This window comes from Miniopterus natalensis, chromosome 10 (assembly GCF_054644295.1).
Source record: "Miniopterus natalensis isolate mMinNat1 chromosome 10, mMinNat1.hap1, whole genome shotgun sequence".
In the NCBI taxonomy this organism is placed as follows: domain Eukaryota; kingdom Metazoa; phylum Chordata; class Mammalia; order Chiroptera; family Miniopteridae; genus Miniopterus; species Miniopterus natalensis.
In genome coordinates this window covers 2,585,903-2,601,170 of record NC_142090.1, presented here as the reverse complement: position 1 = coordinate 2,601,170, position 15,268 = coordinate 2,585,903, and the positions used below count along the sequence as shown (strand labels likewise).

Here is a 15,268-nt window from a genome sequence, read left to right as displayed (position 1 = left end):
ACTAGGCATCATATGACGAGCATTTGTGAGCAAAGTTACTTTAAGTGCTTAACACTGTTTGCTTCCAGGGAAGAAAGAGAATGGCTACATCTCTGTGGCCGAGGACATTTGCTAACGCCCGTTTTCTGCTTGCCAACCCCGTTTAACCCTCCCCCACCCTCCAGGAAGCGGGGCCTCTTCCCGCGGATCTGACTCATGATCAGAGTCAGAGACGTCAGGTCACTCTCCCCACGACGAGGAAGCCAAGGTAGGCCGGCCACGCCAGAGCTGTTCCACTGTTCACGCTTCATTATACCTTACCATACAATCAATCAATCCTTTCGGATAAAAAAAAAAAATCTAAAGAAATAGATTACACATATTCTAAGAGAATTAGTTCTTCTTCCAATCTTTATTTTTTAAAATGTCTTTTCTGAAGTAAAATTAAAAATAATAGGGAACTTATTCTGTATTCTAAAGATGCAACTCTCTCAATTAGGAAGTTTCACACATTTTGGTACATTTTTATATCTAACGTTAAAGCAAATTAAAAATTGGTCACAGATAAAGAAAAAGTCTACAAGGTTGAAACTATTTGGCCATTATTTTGATTTACCTATCCTCTCTGCCCGCTACAGCCTGGGCAGGAACGACCTCTTAATTCAAACAACACTATTACCCCCAGTCAGCATGTCACACTTCAAGCACTCAGGAGAACAGCAAACCCTATGCCTAATATGTGACTAATATCTCTAATTCCTAGAGGTACAAGGTACGATGCTGAACCAGCAGGAGTTTTAATTCTGAAGCCCATCTTTTAAACTAAATGTTATTTTGACTACAGACAGCAAACTACAGTATTAGCAGTAGCATGACTCTGTTACCAATAGAACTCACGTTACTTTCCTAACAACAGTTGCTGCACGTACCTAATACGGCTCATTTAGATTCATCATTACTTTGAAATTGTGGTAATTACTAGATCTACTGCTAAATTTGTTAATGCATAAAGAAGCATATGTACCATAATTTTTAAACGTAAATAACTATGTTTAAAATCTGACTGATTTCCTTCGTAGCACTATGTTTCTGGTTTTGCATACAAAATGTTAACCCTAAAGGTACATGACATAAGGAAGAACCCATGATAGAGAAATAGTGTGAATAAATGCTGTGCGACACTGCAAGCCTCTACTTTCATCTCAACAATGGCTCTCACCCATTTCCAAACTATCTCAACCTTTAAGGATTCCTAATTTATCAGAATGTCTATTAAATTCATGCAGGTTTTACATTCGATTCCATAATCAGCCTCTCCATAAAAAGTTGTTTGAAAAGACAATGAGGCTAAACTGAGGTTGTATCCCTCTATGGACAGAGGCTGTCAGACGACAATCTACGTAAGAGCCATGCACGTGCTCGCCAACGACAGACAGACAGACCAGTGCCGTCTGCAGATATCCTGACTCAGTGGGTCTGGTGGGAGTAACTGAACATGTGTTTTCAAAAACCACAAAATAATTCGGACGGTGGTCCATGATCAAAACTTAAGACACTGCCCTGAGGTTAATATCCTTTAGGGGGCACACATACTCTAATTCCAGGAATTCAGACGGTCAAACACCTCTCACAATCCTCTTTAATGCGTAATTTCCATTTGTCTGCTAATGGTGAAAAATATACAAATTCTCCAGCTGCTGACCTTCGAATGCCCTCTTCTCTCCTCCTCTTGACGTCATTTTCTGATTCAAGTTCAGTTTGGGGGCATTCACTCTACAGCCTGACTCACTCAGCCCCTCTATTGAAATGTCCCACATTTTCCTCTGCACTGTTCCTTTGATGGAATAAAAAATATTCACAGGCTTATATCAACCACCGCCTCATCTCCACAGAGAACAGTCTGACTCCGACTTCCCGGCTCACCTTCCCACCTTCCTTAGGAGGAAAGGTCTCCGTCCCAAGCAGCTCTTCATGAGCAGTAGCTATTCTAAAGGCACTTAAAGGAACAAGCGCTTAAAACGCTGATTTCCTGATCAATCAAGTCAACCTTCCAAACCTTCCTATGTTGTTTCACTATGTTTACCCTGGAACTAAGAAAAATGAAGTACTCCCATTTAATCATATCCGGCCAACGTCACGACAAACAAATCCTGTTCCTTCCTGGAACATAGGTTCTTGAGTTACTACATATTCTTTGGAGGAACCAGGAATAACCTCACGCCTGTCTTAGCGCAGAGGAAGAATCAAAAACGTCACCTACCTGTTCATGACCATTGGTGGCATGCCCATGTTGTTCTGTGCCATTACTTTATTGATGCCTTTAAGGGCCACCATTTTGGCTTTCATGATAGGATCTGTGATTGCATCAAAATCTAAAGAAATAGATGTTAAAGTTACTTATTTCACAGGACTTGGTTCAAGTTACACTTAGGTCATGTAACTGTCACACACGTTATATAACTAATAGACTCTAATTCCTTATTAATCAATAACCAATACCACGGGCTCCTAGGTCAGGTGAGGAATGGTGAGTTGTGAAGAACCTCAGCCGAATTCAATCACATCTCAGGGACCCATCACCAAAGCAAGAATGAAACAGGAAGATCAAACTCAAAGGGAGTATCAGCAAAAACATAAAGCACCGAGGTTCCTTTTCATCCAAACTTTTACATGCTGATCAAACTGCTTCTTTAGTACAGTTAACAGCATGAGGAGTTGCAGTTATTTCCAATACCAAGGAATCCTACCAAATTAGTTAACACCCTCCTAGGGGAAAATGTATCAATTTCTTGAGGACGTATCCCTGTGATGAGGACAGGCGACAGGCTGCTTCCTGAGAAGAGATGGGCCCATATGATGAAAGCGGTAACGCAGACAGGACGGTTTTATTGCTTAGAGGAAAGTTTGCCTCAGACACGCGCCCTCCTTTTGCTAATTCCTACTCTTAGGGACACTCAGGTAATCTGAATGCACTGCTGTTTGGTGGATTGTTTTTCCCCCCAAATTAGTCAGCTTTTAGAAATAAGTTAAAGAGCTTTAAATAACAAAAAACAGCCACGCACTTATTGTACACAAACGGACATTAAGAAATCTATCTCTCATAATTTCTTTAAATTCAACGCCTCTGAAAATACATGGTAACAATGGTTAAAAGGAACTAAAAAGAAGGCTCCTGTTAAACAATAACCTACAAAGAACTGAGGTCAGACTCAAGAGTTTTGAACCTCCTGATTGACCTGGGAGGAACCTAAAACTCTTAATCACTATGTGACCCTCAGTGCTCTAGTCCACACATAATGTCAACACTGACACCTTACAAACACAATGAACACCACCACCCTGAGGCCCACCATGATTCCTACCGATGTTGGGGAAGAAGGGGTCCGAGCGCTGCCGGATCATGGCCTGCATTTGCCTCTGCTGCTGCTGCTCCTGCCTCTCTTGGTCCAGAAGGTCCTGCAGAAGCAGAGGCTGTTCCTCAAGGAGGAGGGGCCTCTCTCTGCCCTGCTGGGCGAGTGTTGGAGGGACCATCAACGGCTGGGGCCCAGACAAGCCACCAGCCCCAGACTGACCGGGCAGAGGCACAGTTTGATTTGTAGGTTTTCCTGTCCCGAAACCATGATTAACTGCTGCCTGACCCTGGAGAAATCCCGGATTCACCTGCACGCCCTGAGGAAAAGCATGGTTTACCCGAGGAACACCCGTCACGTTAGAATTCACGGTGTTATCCAAAACATGGCCAGGCGGTGTCACCATAGGAGGTGGCAAACCTGGCATGTGACTGGGTGGCGAAGCTGGCAGCGTTGGAGCCGGAGACCCCAATGGCCTCATGTCTGCAGTATCCGGTTTTTCATTAGCAAGTAAACTAGAAAGAACCGGAGTCGAGGCAGTTACACTGCAGGAGTTGGCTGCGTGGTCGGCGGGCGGGGGTGCGGATCCGTGAGCAGCCCCCGAGCTGGGGCCGGCGGCCTCGCGGTGAGCCCTCTGGTCAGGCGGGTCGGCGTCGCCGCCCGGCCCATCTGTGTGAGCGGCAGCCTGGGAGCAGGGAGTGTCGGCATGGTCTTGACCCTCGCTGCTCCTCTCCCCTTCACACCTGGCTTCCCCTTTGGAATCTGGAGACAGTACTTCTGTTTTTATCTCACTGGTAACAGAGGATTTCTTCCATGGGGAATGTTTATCAGGAGAAACCACAGTTTTCTCTTCTTGCTTTTTTTTTGGTTCAGCAGATACACACTGACTATCTAACTTGTCTTCAATGGGGACGTTAAGGTCTAGCTCCTCATTAAACACGCTTTTCTTATCTACAAGGTCAAGTTCTGGGTCTGTGTAAGCAATGATATCAAATTTCCCTGACCTTAAGAAGTAGTCCAGGTTGGGGTCATTAGTTTCCAAATTACCTAAAGTGTCCAATTCGTCTCCCTTGCCATCCTCCGTATCCAGATTTAAATTCTCAAGGTCTTCATCATCCAAGTCTTTGACCTCAACCCCCTCGAGGTCTTTAACGTCCAGCTCTTTCACAGATGGGTCATCAGAATCGAGTTTTTCTTCAAGACCATCAGAAGACTGGGCAGTGACCTGTAAATTATCTGACGGCGTTTCAACTGGTGCGGACGATGACAAAGGGGCCTCTGAAAACTCTCCACCTAAGGGATGACTCAGGGACCTCATGACCATAGAAGGTGCATGGACAGGATGGCCTTGCTCTGGCTGAGAGGGTGGCACCTGTTCCAAATTTGGATGCACAGGCAGCTGACTGGGTAGACCATGGGGAGGGCGTCGCATGGGGTCTGTGTGTCTGGGGCCGGGAAAGTCCGGCCGGGGAATGAAGTTCCCGTGTCGCGGGTGAGCAGGTGCCTCTAGAACGTTGCCGGGAGAGGCAGAGAAGGGCAGCCGCGGCCGTCCGTCCGGGGCCCTGTGCCGCAGCTCGATGAACGCATGGCCCAGTAGGTTATGCTGCTGGACCGGCAGGCCCTGGGGTGGGAAATGCGGAGCAAGACCCACTGGGTTATTCACTTGCGAGTTACTTAAAGGCCTGGGGGTGTCCACAGACATTGACCTTCTCAGCTGTGGGGGAACTCCAGGTGCTTGCATTTGCTGAGGCGGCAGGAGGAAGCGTTCCTGACCCGACAGGGTACCATGACTACCTCCTGGATATCCAAATCTACGTGGAAAAAGCAAATAGGAAGCACTAAGTATCACATTAAACACAGGAATAGGTTGAGGATAGGAAAAGTTTTAGGTTAAACTCAGATACAAATGTTGCCAAATACAATGACTCAGGAAAGACAGTATTATCTAGTTTGAAAGCACTGCTAAAGTATCCACACGCACATGAATTTTTGCTAAGTAAACCCGTAATGTACACTCAACACCCTGTATCTGAGCTCTAAAGACAGGTGCTTCACAGACAACGTAATGAAGGCAAAGGAACAGCCGAAAGCAGATGGAATCAACTGTTCAGAACTAAGTGTAACACTCGTGGAGCTGAGCAGGAGTCCATTTCTTCTGCATTTAGGGGGCTCTACTGAGGAAGCAGATTGTGGGAGGGTGGGGAGGGTGCTTGAATCAAGGGAGGAGCTCTCACAAATTGTACTGGAGGGACTTACGGGTCTCTGTACATAGAAGAAAAGGCAGGTGGCTGGAGGGACTAACCTATCTGCGTGGAGGGAGGGAGGACAGGAGGGAGGACAGGAGGGAGGATGGGAGGGAGGAAGAGGCAGACTAATAGGCGTCATCTGTAAACATTTAGGAAATGATTGTAAGACTACCTTTATTGTATATGCTGTACCTCATTCTAGAAAACGAAAGGTGATTTACAAGTAAATAGGAACTAGAACAGGCACACATTAAAATCGAGGAGGAAGGAAAAGGGAAATAAGCATAAGCCTGACATGGAGGCAGGGATCGGACTGAGAAACACCTCTGATGAAACTGAAAGCCTGTCTTAACCAGCTCCTCAGTGTACCTGGGGCGTGTGTTTGGCTTTGACCTTCCCACCATCCACTTCAGAAACAAACAAACAAAAGACACCCCACTAACTTTATAACCACGTGGAAACCTCCACGAAGAGTCACAATGTAAACTACAATACAAAGTTGGGGGAGAGGAGAATCCTCACTCATCAAGCCCGAGGGGCTCCGAATGTGGTGGTTACATTGTAGATTTATGCAATGCCAGCACGGTCAATACTTAGTGACAAAGGGGTCTTCCTTAAAAGTAGGAAAAATCCATTGGATCATAAAAATTTGAGTCAGTTATTTGCAAGGAAGTCCAACTGCAAAACTGGTGAGGTTTGAGGTGAGGGCAGGGAAAGAAACAGTCTACTGTCCTTAAGATAGGCAGGTCAAAACCACTTCCCCAAGGGTGCCCAGAGTGTAGATTTAGTTCTAAAACCTCCAAGGAATGCACACAGTGCTCTGTGTTTTGACAGACTTATCTATGGTTTATTTTTATTTCTATGTAATTCATTGTAGTCCTTCCGGACCTCAAATTTCAAAAGTCTGGACTATTTTCAAACAAAATTCTTCTTTCTAAAGGTAACAAGGGAAAATGAGGAAGTAATTTCCAAAAAAGAGAAAAGCCAGCCCTGGCTGGGTGTGGCTCAGTTGGTTGAGTGTAACCCTGGGTGTCACAAGGTTTCAGGCTCAATTCCCAGTCAGGGTGTGTGCAGGAGGCAATCGATCCCTGCTTCTCTCTCACATCAATGTTTCTCTCTCTGCCCCACTCCCATCCTCTCTCAAATCAATTTAAAAAATGTGTGTTTGTGTGTGTAGATATGTGTTTAAAAAAATCCAGGCAATATAAAGATATAAGGTATAAACTATCAACTTATAATTTTCCCTGATAACCACTGTCAACACGTTGGATATATCACTCAAGACGTACTTATGCAATTACGTAGTTTTATACAAATGAAATTATGTTGTTTAGTCTGTTTTTCCCACCCAATGAGTCGTAAATATCTTTATCAATAATTAATGGCTCTCTTGTATGCCACAATATAGACATGCCAGAATATATTTAACCAACTTTTTTCTGAGCCTTATGCTCCTCAATCTCTAAGTATAACTGAACCGATGTAAAGATCTTATAAAACATCTGCAGTGCAGAGAATAGTTCTTCACACACAGTAAATGTTCAGTGTTAGCATTGCTGTTATTTACTGCTACTACAGATGGACACTTAGACTGTTTCTACTGTGTTTTTTTTAAATTTATAACTAAGGGTTAAAAGAATAACCTTGAATATATTCCCATGGACACCTGCACAATTGTATGCGGAAATTTCTAAGCGAAACTTCCTATAAGTCAAGAGGTACCGTACTGCCAAACTCTCCACGGTTGACCCGACACATCCATCAAACTTTACCACATTACCCGTTTTTCCTATTATCAAGCATTAAATATTTTCCAATCTAAATAAAAACTCAAACTCAGTAATTTCTTTTTTAAATCCATGACCTCTCATGAGTGGAAATAACACCAGTTATATCTCAGAGGGAAATAACCAGTAAAAAGCAGTAACAACTTGACTACAAGTAACTTCTAACTGCAATTTAAACCTGGCAGGAAATAAAGTGTGTTACCTAAATCCATGAGGTCTCATCCCCACACCAGCAACATCGGGAGGATAGGGTCCACGTGGGCCCTTTGGGAAGACAGCATATCTAGGTCCTAGTGGAGGGACAGCAGGTGACCTGGTGCTCCCAGGATAGGGGGGCGGAGGCCTGGAGAAAGCCTGGCTGACGCTCTCTGGCTGCCAGTGCTGCAGGGGGCCGGGGTGAGGCCCTGCAGCTGGATCCTGGGGCCCTTTCTCCTGTCGACTTGCCATCTTCTTCTGCTGTTGCTGCTGCAGAATGATTTCACGTAACTTCTGCCGCTGACGAAAAGAAACAAAAGTCACTGGGATTTCTGGTAACTAAACCCTAATGCACCCAATGTGTGACTGTGGTGATGCTTAAAATATCTTAATGCTGGCCCTGGCCGGGCAGCTTATTTGACTGAAGTGTCCTCCCGATACACCAAGGTTGCGGGTTCCATCCTCGGTCAGGGCACATACAAGAGTCAACCAACGAATGCACAAGGAAGTGGAGCAACTAACTGATGTTTTTCTCTCTCAAGTCAGCCAATCAATAAATAAAAATTTTTAATATCTTAGTATTTTAAAGTTTGATGAAACACTAGTTACATAAACCTAACTATTCAATAGGTTATAAAACATAAGTTATTTGGGGCCTTTTCCTTGCCTCCCAACTATCACAAAACTGAATGATTTCATATCTAAGAATTCCCCTAAAAATTCACAAATATTGAAAATAGATACACAATAAATCCAACTGACTGGTGTTAATTTCACCACTTTCATTTTTCTTCTTTACAATATGACAAAGTCTACAGAAAATAAAACTGAGTATCTGTGTAGAAATTACTCAGTTTGATGAAATGACTAGCTTTCTCAAATAATACACTGAAAACACCCGAGAACATGCAATGTGCTTACCTGTCTCAACTTATCTGCATCTGCTTGAGACATATTGACAGTGTTGTGTGTGTCAGTGACACCCGAGGTTGGTACTGGGCCAGGAAGTTGGGAGACACCGGAGAACTGCTGGCCTTGAGAATTCATGGAGGTGTTTGAAGGTGCACTGAAGTTCCCCTCGGACCCCGGCCGGGGCTGATCGGCAGCATCAGGAGCCACTTGACCTGCTCCAAACGCGTCAGCCTGAGGCCTCGGAGTCATCGGGGGCTGGTCGTAGGGATCTCGAGCAGCCGACGGGGAGACACGGCTGAAGGTGTCTCCAAGGCCAGGTCCCGGCGGCCCAGGTGTTTGGGCACAGGCATCGGGTGTCCTCGACACAGGGCCGGGTAAGGTTGTGCCTCGACTCTGTGCTGCCTGCAGGAATGCATCCTGGCCCGGCATGAGGACAGGTCTTGTCACGGAGGACCGAGCAAACCCCTCTGAAACCCTCGGCCTCGGTGCTGCTGGTGGCTGAGAGTAAAACACAGAGGTACCAGGTCTCGGTGTCCCAGGAGCATGAGCGTACGGGTCAGAGTGCCTCTGACTCACTGCAGGTGTGACGAACAAATCTGCTTGTGCCGGTGGCCTTGGGGTTGGTGGCTGCTGACTATATGGATCAATCGTGGGGGGTCGGGGAGTTCCAGGAGGCTGAGCATAAGGGTCTGGATTGGAGCGAGATGGTCCTGAGGGTTGGGAATATGGATCCTGAGTTGTGGGCCTTGACATGGTTCCGGGCTGGGGGAAAGCCCTTGAGGGATGCGCGAAAGGCTCGCTCATCACGGGGTGTGGGGTGAGGGGAGGCTGGCTGTATGGATCGCTGGACTGGTTATGAGAAAAGTTGTCTGCAGGTCTTGGTGTCAGAGGAGGCCTTTCATAAGGGTCGATGGGCAGCCGCCGTGGTGCCTGCGACACTGATCCATAAGGGTCCTGGGAAGATGGAGGTGGCTGCATCGGGGTCTTAAATGGTCCAAGACCACTATCGAGGGGTGCAGGAGTCAACAAGGGCCGTGCATAGGCATCAGGGACCCGCTGTCTCTGAAACACATCTGCCCTGGGAGATGGTTTCGCAAAGTGATCACTGGCTCCAGCTGTGAGGGGCCCTTTTGCATTTTGTTCTTGAACTACAGGAGCCCGGGGCAGGCCCAAGGGTTTGGGGAACGGGTCTGTCGTCACAGGCCTGGGTGTGTCCGGAGGCTTTGCATAGGGGTCGCTACTTGTCGAGGAGGAAGAGGAGAAATCTCGGACGGGGGATGGCCTGTTGACCGCACTCTCGCTCATCTGAGGGGGCCTGGGTCCTGACGATAAAGACGCACAGCTTTCCACCATTGTCGAGTTCCTTCTGGAAAAGCTGTGGCCTCCAGGAGGTGGTCTCGGGGTACCAACCATTTTTGCGTAAGGATCCATTGGAGACGGTGGCCGGGAGTTAGAAGATCCAGGTGAGAATACCTGCGGCGAAGGTGGCTGAGACTGAGAGGGGCTCTCCGGGAGGGGACCCCGAGAGGGGGTGGCAGGAGGTGGTGGAGCCTGTGGCTTCACAAACACATCGTCCGCTGGGGTGGAGGTCGGGGTGCCAGGCAGCTGCTTTGTAAACAGGTCTTTATGGAATGACTGTGCAGGAGACATGCTTCCAGGGCCAGGCTGCGGGGTCAGGGGGCTCTGAATGCCACTGCTGGGCGTGTCCGAGCCAGATGGCGCCACAGGGGGCTGTGAGCCAAGTTGCTGCTGTTGCTGCTGCTGCTGCTGCTCACACTTCACCTGCTCCAGCTTCTGTGAGGCCTCAATCTTGGCCTGCTGCTTGCTCTTCTGGCGCATTTGCTATTGGGTTTGGGCAGAGAAAGCAACCATGTGGGTCAGGAAGAGGGAACTGTCATGGGGGAGGTTGCTGCCTTTCTCTTGGAATTAACTCTCAATTCTGTTGAGAATGAATCTGCATGACATCATCGGTACCAGATGGTGCCCACCTTAGATTCAGTCTCCTAAACCCAAGACATTATGCCCCCGACCACCTAACTCAGGCCCAGGGCAGCAGCCTTCATGCATCTCAACAAACTTCCCAAAGCAGCTCACATATGCTTTACTGAGAAAGGAAAGTCTAATTTTAACCAAATTTTTATGTTCTAATACGAACTATGTTCTGAGATAACGACATAAATAGCTCTCTTCAGGCAAAAGTGGTATTTTAAAAAGCTAATCTTTTTTTAAAAAATGAAACATACCTGTCTAAATTTCCATTCCTGTTCATGCTCCGACTCTCTCTGCTTTAGCGGATCCTTAAAGAGATCCGAGTCGAGGCGGGAGCCGGGGTCGCCACTGTCTGGCTGCTGCTGCCTTTTCAGGGAGTCGTTTGACATCTGCACTTTGTTAATGCGCAACGCAGCCCTGTTGTCTCTGGCTTTTTGCTTTGAAAAAGGGATCAGAAAGTTATCTCCCAGTATATGTTAACAAGTTTTAGGAAATAAAAATAAAACTATGTTGATCTTTATCATATAAAAGCAAGAAAAAGTCGCATTAAACAGTTGAAACATAACCCCTTGGAGTCTGCAGCCTCCTGTGTGAAGATCTGGACACTGCCCACCTCTCCCTCCTATAACCCTTGCTACCGTCTCTACCTGATCGGGAGAGAGAACCCAGGCGTAATCTAGTATTTTCAATCCTAACTGTCTCAACAGTGGAAAAATTCACAGCTTGTTCAGTTTAGAAAAAAAGGAAACTATCAAATCAATCCTCCAAACTTAAAATCTGGAGTTTGAAGCTTAACATGGAAGAAAAATATCTCAATGCTGTCACTTACTCCGATGGGCCAAGTAAAAGCAAAGCACAGCGCTACCGACACATCAGAAATAGCTTCTGGCCGGCATGGCTCAGCAGCTGAGCATCCACCTAGGACCCAGGAGATCAGGGTTCGATTACTGGTCAGGGCACAGGCCCAGGTTGTGGGCTCCATCCCCAGTCGGGGGTGTGCAGGAGGCAGCCAATAAATGACTCTCATCATTGATGTTTCTCCCTCTCCTTCTATCTCCCTCTCCCTTTCCCTCCCCCTTCCTCTCTGAATTCAATAAAAACATATTTTAAAAGAAGAAAAAAACCCTTCTGTTCCATCTAAACACCTACTATCAATGACAACGTGTGCGCTGAGGGTCAAGTTGGAAAGGAACTGCGTGTACTCCTCAAAACAATGTCGTCGATTTCATACACTTTCAAACGAAAGCAAAGAGAGGTCCAGCCAATAATCTTAATTTGGCTCTTTGGGAAATAGCAATTCATCGTCTCAACGATGAATCTTACAAATACCCTAATGACTCTGGCAAAGTGCACGTCTCAAAAGCTCCTGAAAGGGGTCTGGATACGTTCCCTTCAAATTCCAGAGCGATTTTCTACTGGACTCCACACAAAAAGGGCCTACTGTAGAAGAAACAATGGCACAGGGATGCGGCCTCAAAATTTAGTGACCCTTTGAAGAGCTAAAACAATTCTGAAGTGAAATGAATTAAACATGCTCCTAAAATAACTTCAGTTCAATCTTCAGAATCCTGGTTCCATGAGCTGACTTATAAAAATGCCACACTTTATGTTAAGGCATAAAGAGCTACGACGTCACTATGAAAACAAAGCTGTTTGCTGCACAAGCATTAACGTATGTTTTCTGCAATGGAAAATCTTTTCCTTAAGACAACAACAAGGCTCAGGTATTCTGTTCAAAGATGTAAAGCACAGGAGTTTTTTAAATACCACGTATGGTGCTCTTTCCTGGGAACTTGCTTTCCTCCACAGCTTGGCGATCTGCTTCACTCGAGTCGTCCAGTCTGCAACGAGAACACGGTGGGCCCGTTCACAGAGCCCACAAGGACGCAGCTCAGCAAAAAGGCTGGTGAACTTCTGACAGTGAGACACACTCTGGCTGGATTTTCAGAAGTGAGTATCCTATTTTAAGTTCTCTGTACAGTACACGTTCAAGGCACACAGTAGGCTAAAAAACCATTTTCTAAATAAAGTGTTGCCTTGTTAACAATCTCGCATGTAGAGCTAGTTCTTAAATCAAAGGGGCTAAGCAGTCAAGTTAAATTTAAGCCAAATATTAGAAATCCCCTTAATCATGTACGATGCTATCGGAATCAAAGCTAAAAGTTTTGTAAAGTATCTGTACTCAAGAGAAGTCTATTGATTTGACCAAGAGGAAGTGCGCCTCTCACCAGCATTTGTGCATAACCAAGATACAGAAAAACCACGACCTACAAGCCATTTCTGTGAAATTCAGTGTCAGGACAGTATATAAGATGAAGTTCAGGTGAGATGAACAGTTAGTGGTTAATGGAGAAACAATTTAGTCCATATGAAAAGAAAGGAGATGGGGGAGGGAAAGGGGGAGAGAAAGAGGAGAGAGGAAGCTTGAAAAAAGCCACTGACAATCGAGATGAGCTAACAAGCAGCTTTTACTTGCTGTTTCACGTGGTTCTATAATCACATAGTAAAATCATTAGAGAAAATTACTTAAACTATAGCCTTGTCCTAAGAACAATTACACTGACACAAAGTGACGTGCTGTGACCAGATGTGCTCCTCTGTAGGTGGCAGACAGTGAGGTTAGAAGCACAGGAAGAAGTGTGCACTGTGCGGACAATGCGGGACTGCCGTTAGGGAAGGAGGCGTTCGTTTCTATACATGTAATGAACAAAGTACCACGAGGAGGCTGAGCCAAAAAGGCACCTGGCAGACAGGGTCGTCCATAAGCCAGTGCACTTGCAGGTAGGAGGCCAGCTGCCCAGTAACCTTACAGCTGTGTGCTGACGGCTGGAAGTTGCTGAGGACAGAATGTGCCCAACCTTTTCAGTCTGGTTTGTCCAGCAACATGAACTCAAGACAATACCAGCATCTGCTCACAAATATCCTACAAATGACGTTTCGTTAACCCAAATGCTTCATCCTCTGGCCAATCAGAATTTTCAGAAAGGGCACCACTGTATTATCTGCAGTTTTTATTCAAGCACACTAGATAGCTGGGGGAAAGGGAGGCTAATAGTGGGTTCGTTTTGATGGGGACAATACTTAGAATGGAGTCTGATGCAGCCTAACTTGACACTTTTGATTAGATGATGAGATTCTGGCCCGGCTGGTGTGGCTCAGTGGTTGAGTCAACCCATGAACCAGGAGATCACGGTTCAATTCCCTGTCAGGGCACATGGCTAGATTTGGGCTTGATTCCCCGGAAGGGGCGTGCAGGAGGAAGCCGATCAATGACTCACTCTCATCATTGATGTTTCTCTCTCTCCCTCTCACTCTTTCTGAAATCAATAAAAACATATTTAAAAAAATAAACAAACAAATGATGAGATTCTGTTCTAGGAAATGTTTTGTGCAGTTGCACATAGAACACAACACTGACTTCCATATATTTATAGTCACTAAGAGCATAAAAACATCACTTCATTCATTAATATCAGCTTCTGGGAAATATGCAAATGATCACAGGGCCTCGGGCTAAGAAAATGCCAGATATTTCCAGGAATCAAGGAACTAAGACTATTGCTTTGTTTACAGTCATACTAGATGAAAATCAGCGAGGACACACGGGCTCACTACCATAGTAAAAGCACACCCCCAGAACAAAGGCTGTCTTACACACGCGGAAGCTGACAGCACAGAGCACCACATGCCCAAGACTTACCAGGGAACTCGTCCTTCAGGCTGGGGAAGTTCATGTTGGTGTAGAGAACCGGCGCGACCGTGGCCATCTCCCCCAGGGCCTCCTCCTTCTCCCACTTGAGAGTGCTCCTCTGGGCGCTGGACATCGTGTCGCTCTCCCCTTCCACGGGGGGAGCCGAGGACGTCCAAGAGCTGTTAGGGTCACCGGCCATTGGATTAAATGCTGGATTCTTATCCCTGGCAAATAATACACAATGGTACTTCATAAAGATAAAATAACTTTCAAGTACAATTTCATTAAAACCTATTATTACAAAATAGCTCAAATCTTGGATGATTTTTAGAAGAGCACCATAAATGTTAACGACTACTAGTATCATGCACAGTAACAGACTAACATTCATATAACAAAATCACTTGGGTTGCCACAAGAAGTGACAGCTTTAAATACCTGGCGTCGGTGTAAGGGGACTGTGCTATGGAGGAGAAAGTCCCCAGCCCACCTCCAGGAGGCAGAGAGTTGTGCGGGAGGTGAGGACTGGGTCCAATAAGGCCGTTCATGAGTGGCATCCGTGAAAAAACATCTTAAAAGAAAATAACAATTCAGTCTGCATATTATTCATAAATAACAAAAAAGCAGAAGATATATTTCTAAATAAAAACTTGTATTGCTATTTAATAATAATGAAGTTGGGCAATTTTTTTCAATATCATCCTGTACAATGCTGCTTAAAGAGGGACTGGTCATATGTTGTTGAAAGCTGGCCTCTGTACTTCTGTTTACTGTGTCAGTTTACTGGAAATGGCACACGTTTGGGGGTCTGACTGCCCTGGGCTTGATCTAATTCTGCTACTTGTTGGAAGAGCACCCACCCCTTTCTGTAAAAGGAGGTGATCTGTGACTGACACGGTGCCCGGCAGTTCCCAGCACAGAGCCTGAAAAGGAGAACTCTAGGAAGTTTCATCGGAAACGCTCTTCCTCATTCAAAACTTACAAACACAGTTTCTTCTATTTTGCTTATTCCTACTAATACAAAAACCATCTAAAAACCACAGGTCTGTGTCCTGGCAGCACTGCGACCAACGGGAAGATGGAGCAGGTGTGCAGAGGACAGCGAACCTGGGGCCTGAT

The 15,268-nt window shown here is 45.8% G+C and overlaps 1 protein-coding gene across 1 annotated transcript in view; it reads right to left on the bottom strand.

The window, feature by feature from the left end:
• The window catches only part of KMT2C (lysine methyltransferase 2C), a 179,842-nt gene that overhangs the window by 29,539 nt on the left and 135,035 nt on the right, over window positions 1-15,268 (bottom strand). Inside the window, exons 32-39 of the mRNA XM_087821306.1 lie at window positions 14,588-14,720; window positions 14,159-14,373; window positions 12,226-12,299; window positions 10,713-10,895; window positions 8,479-10,311; window positions 7,565-7,857; window positions 3,342-5,140; window positions 2,240-2,351 (exon numbers count right to left, since the gene is read on the bottom strand). Of these exons, the coding sequence (XP_087677432.1) occupies window positions 2,240-2,351; window positions 3,342-5,140; window positions 7,565-7,857; window positions 8,479-10,311; window positions 10,713-10,895; window positions 12,226-12,299; window positions 14,159-14,373; window positions 14,588-14,720 (4,642 nt within the window). The remainder of the gene's footprint in view (window positions 1-2,239; window positions 2,352-3,341; window positions 5,141-7,564; window positions 7,858-8,478; window positions 10,312-10,712; window positions 10,896-12,225; window positions 12,300-14,158; window positions 14,374-14,587; window positions 14,721-15,268) is intronic.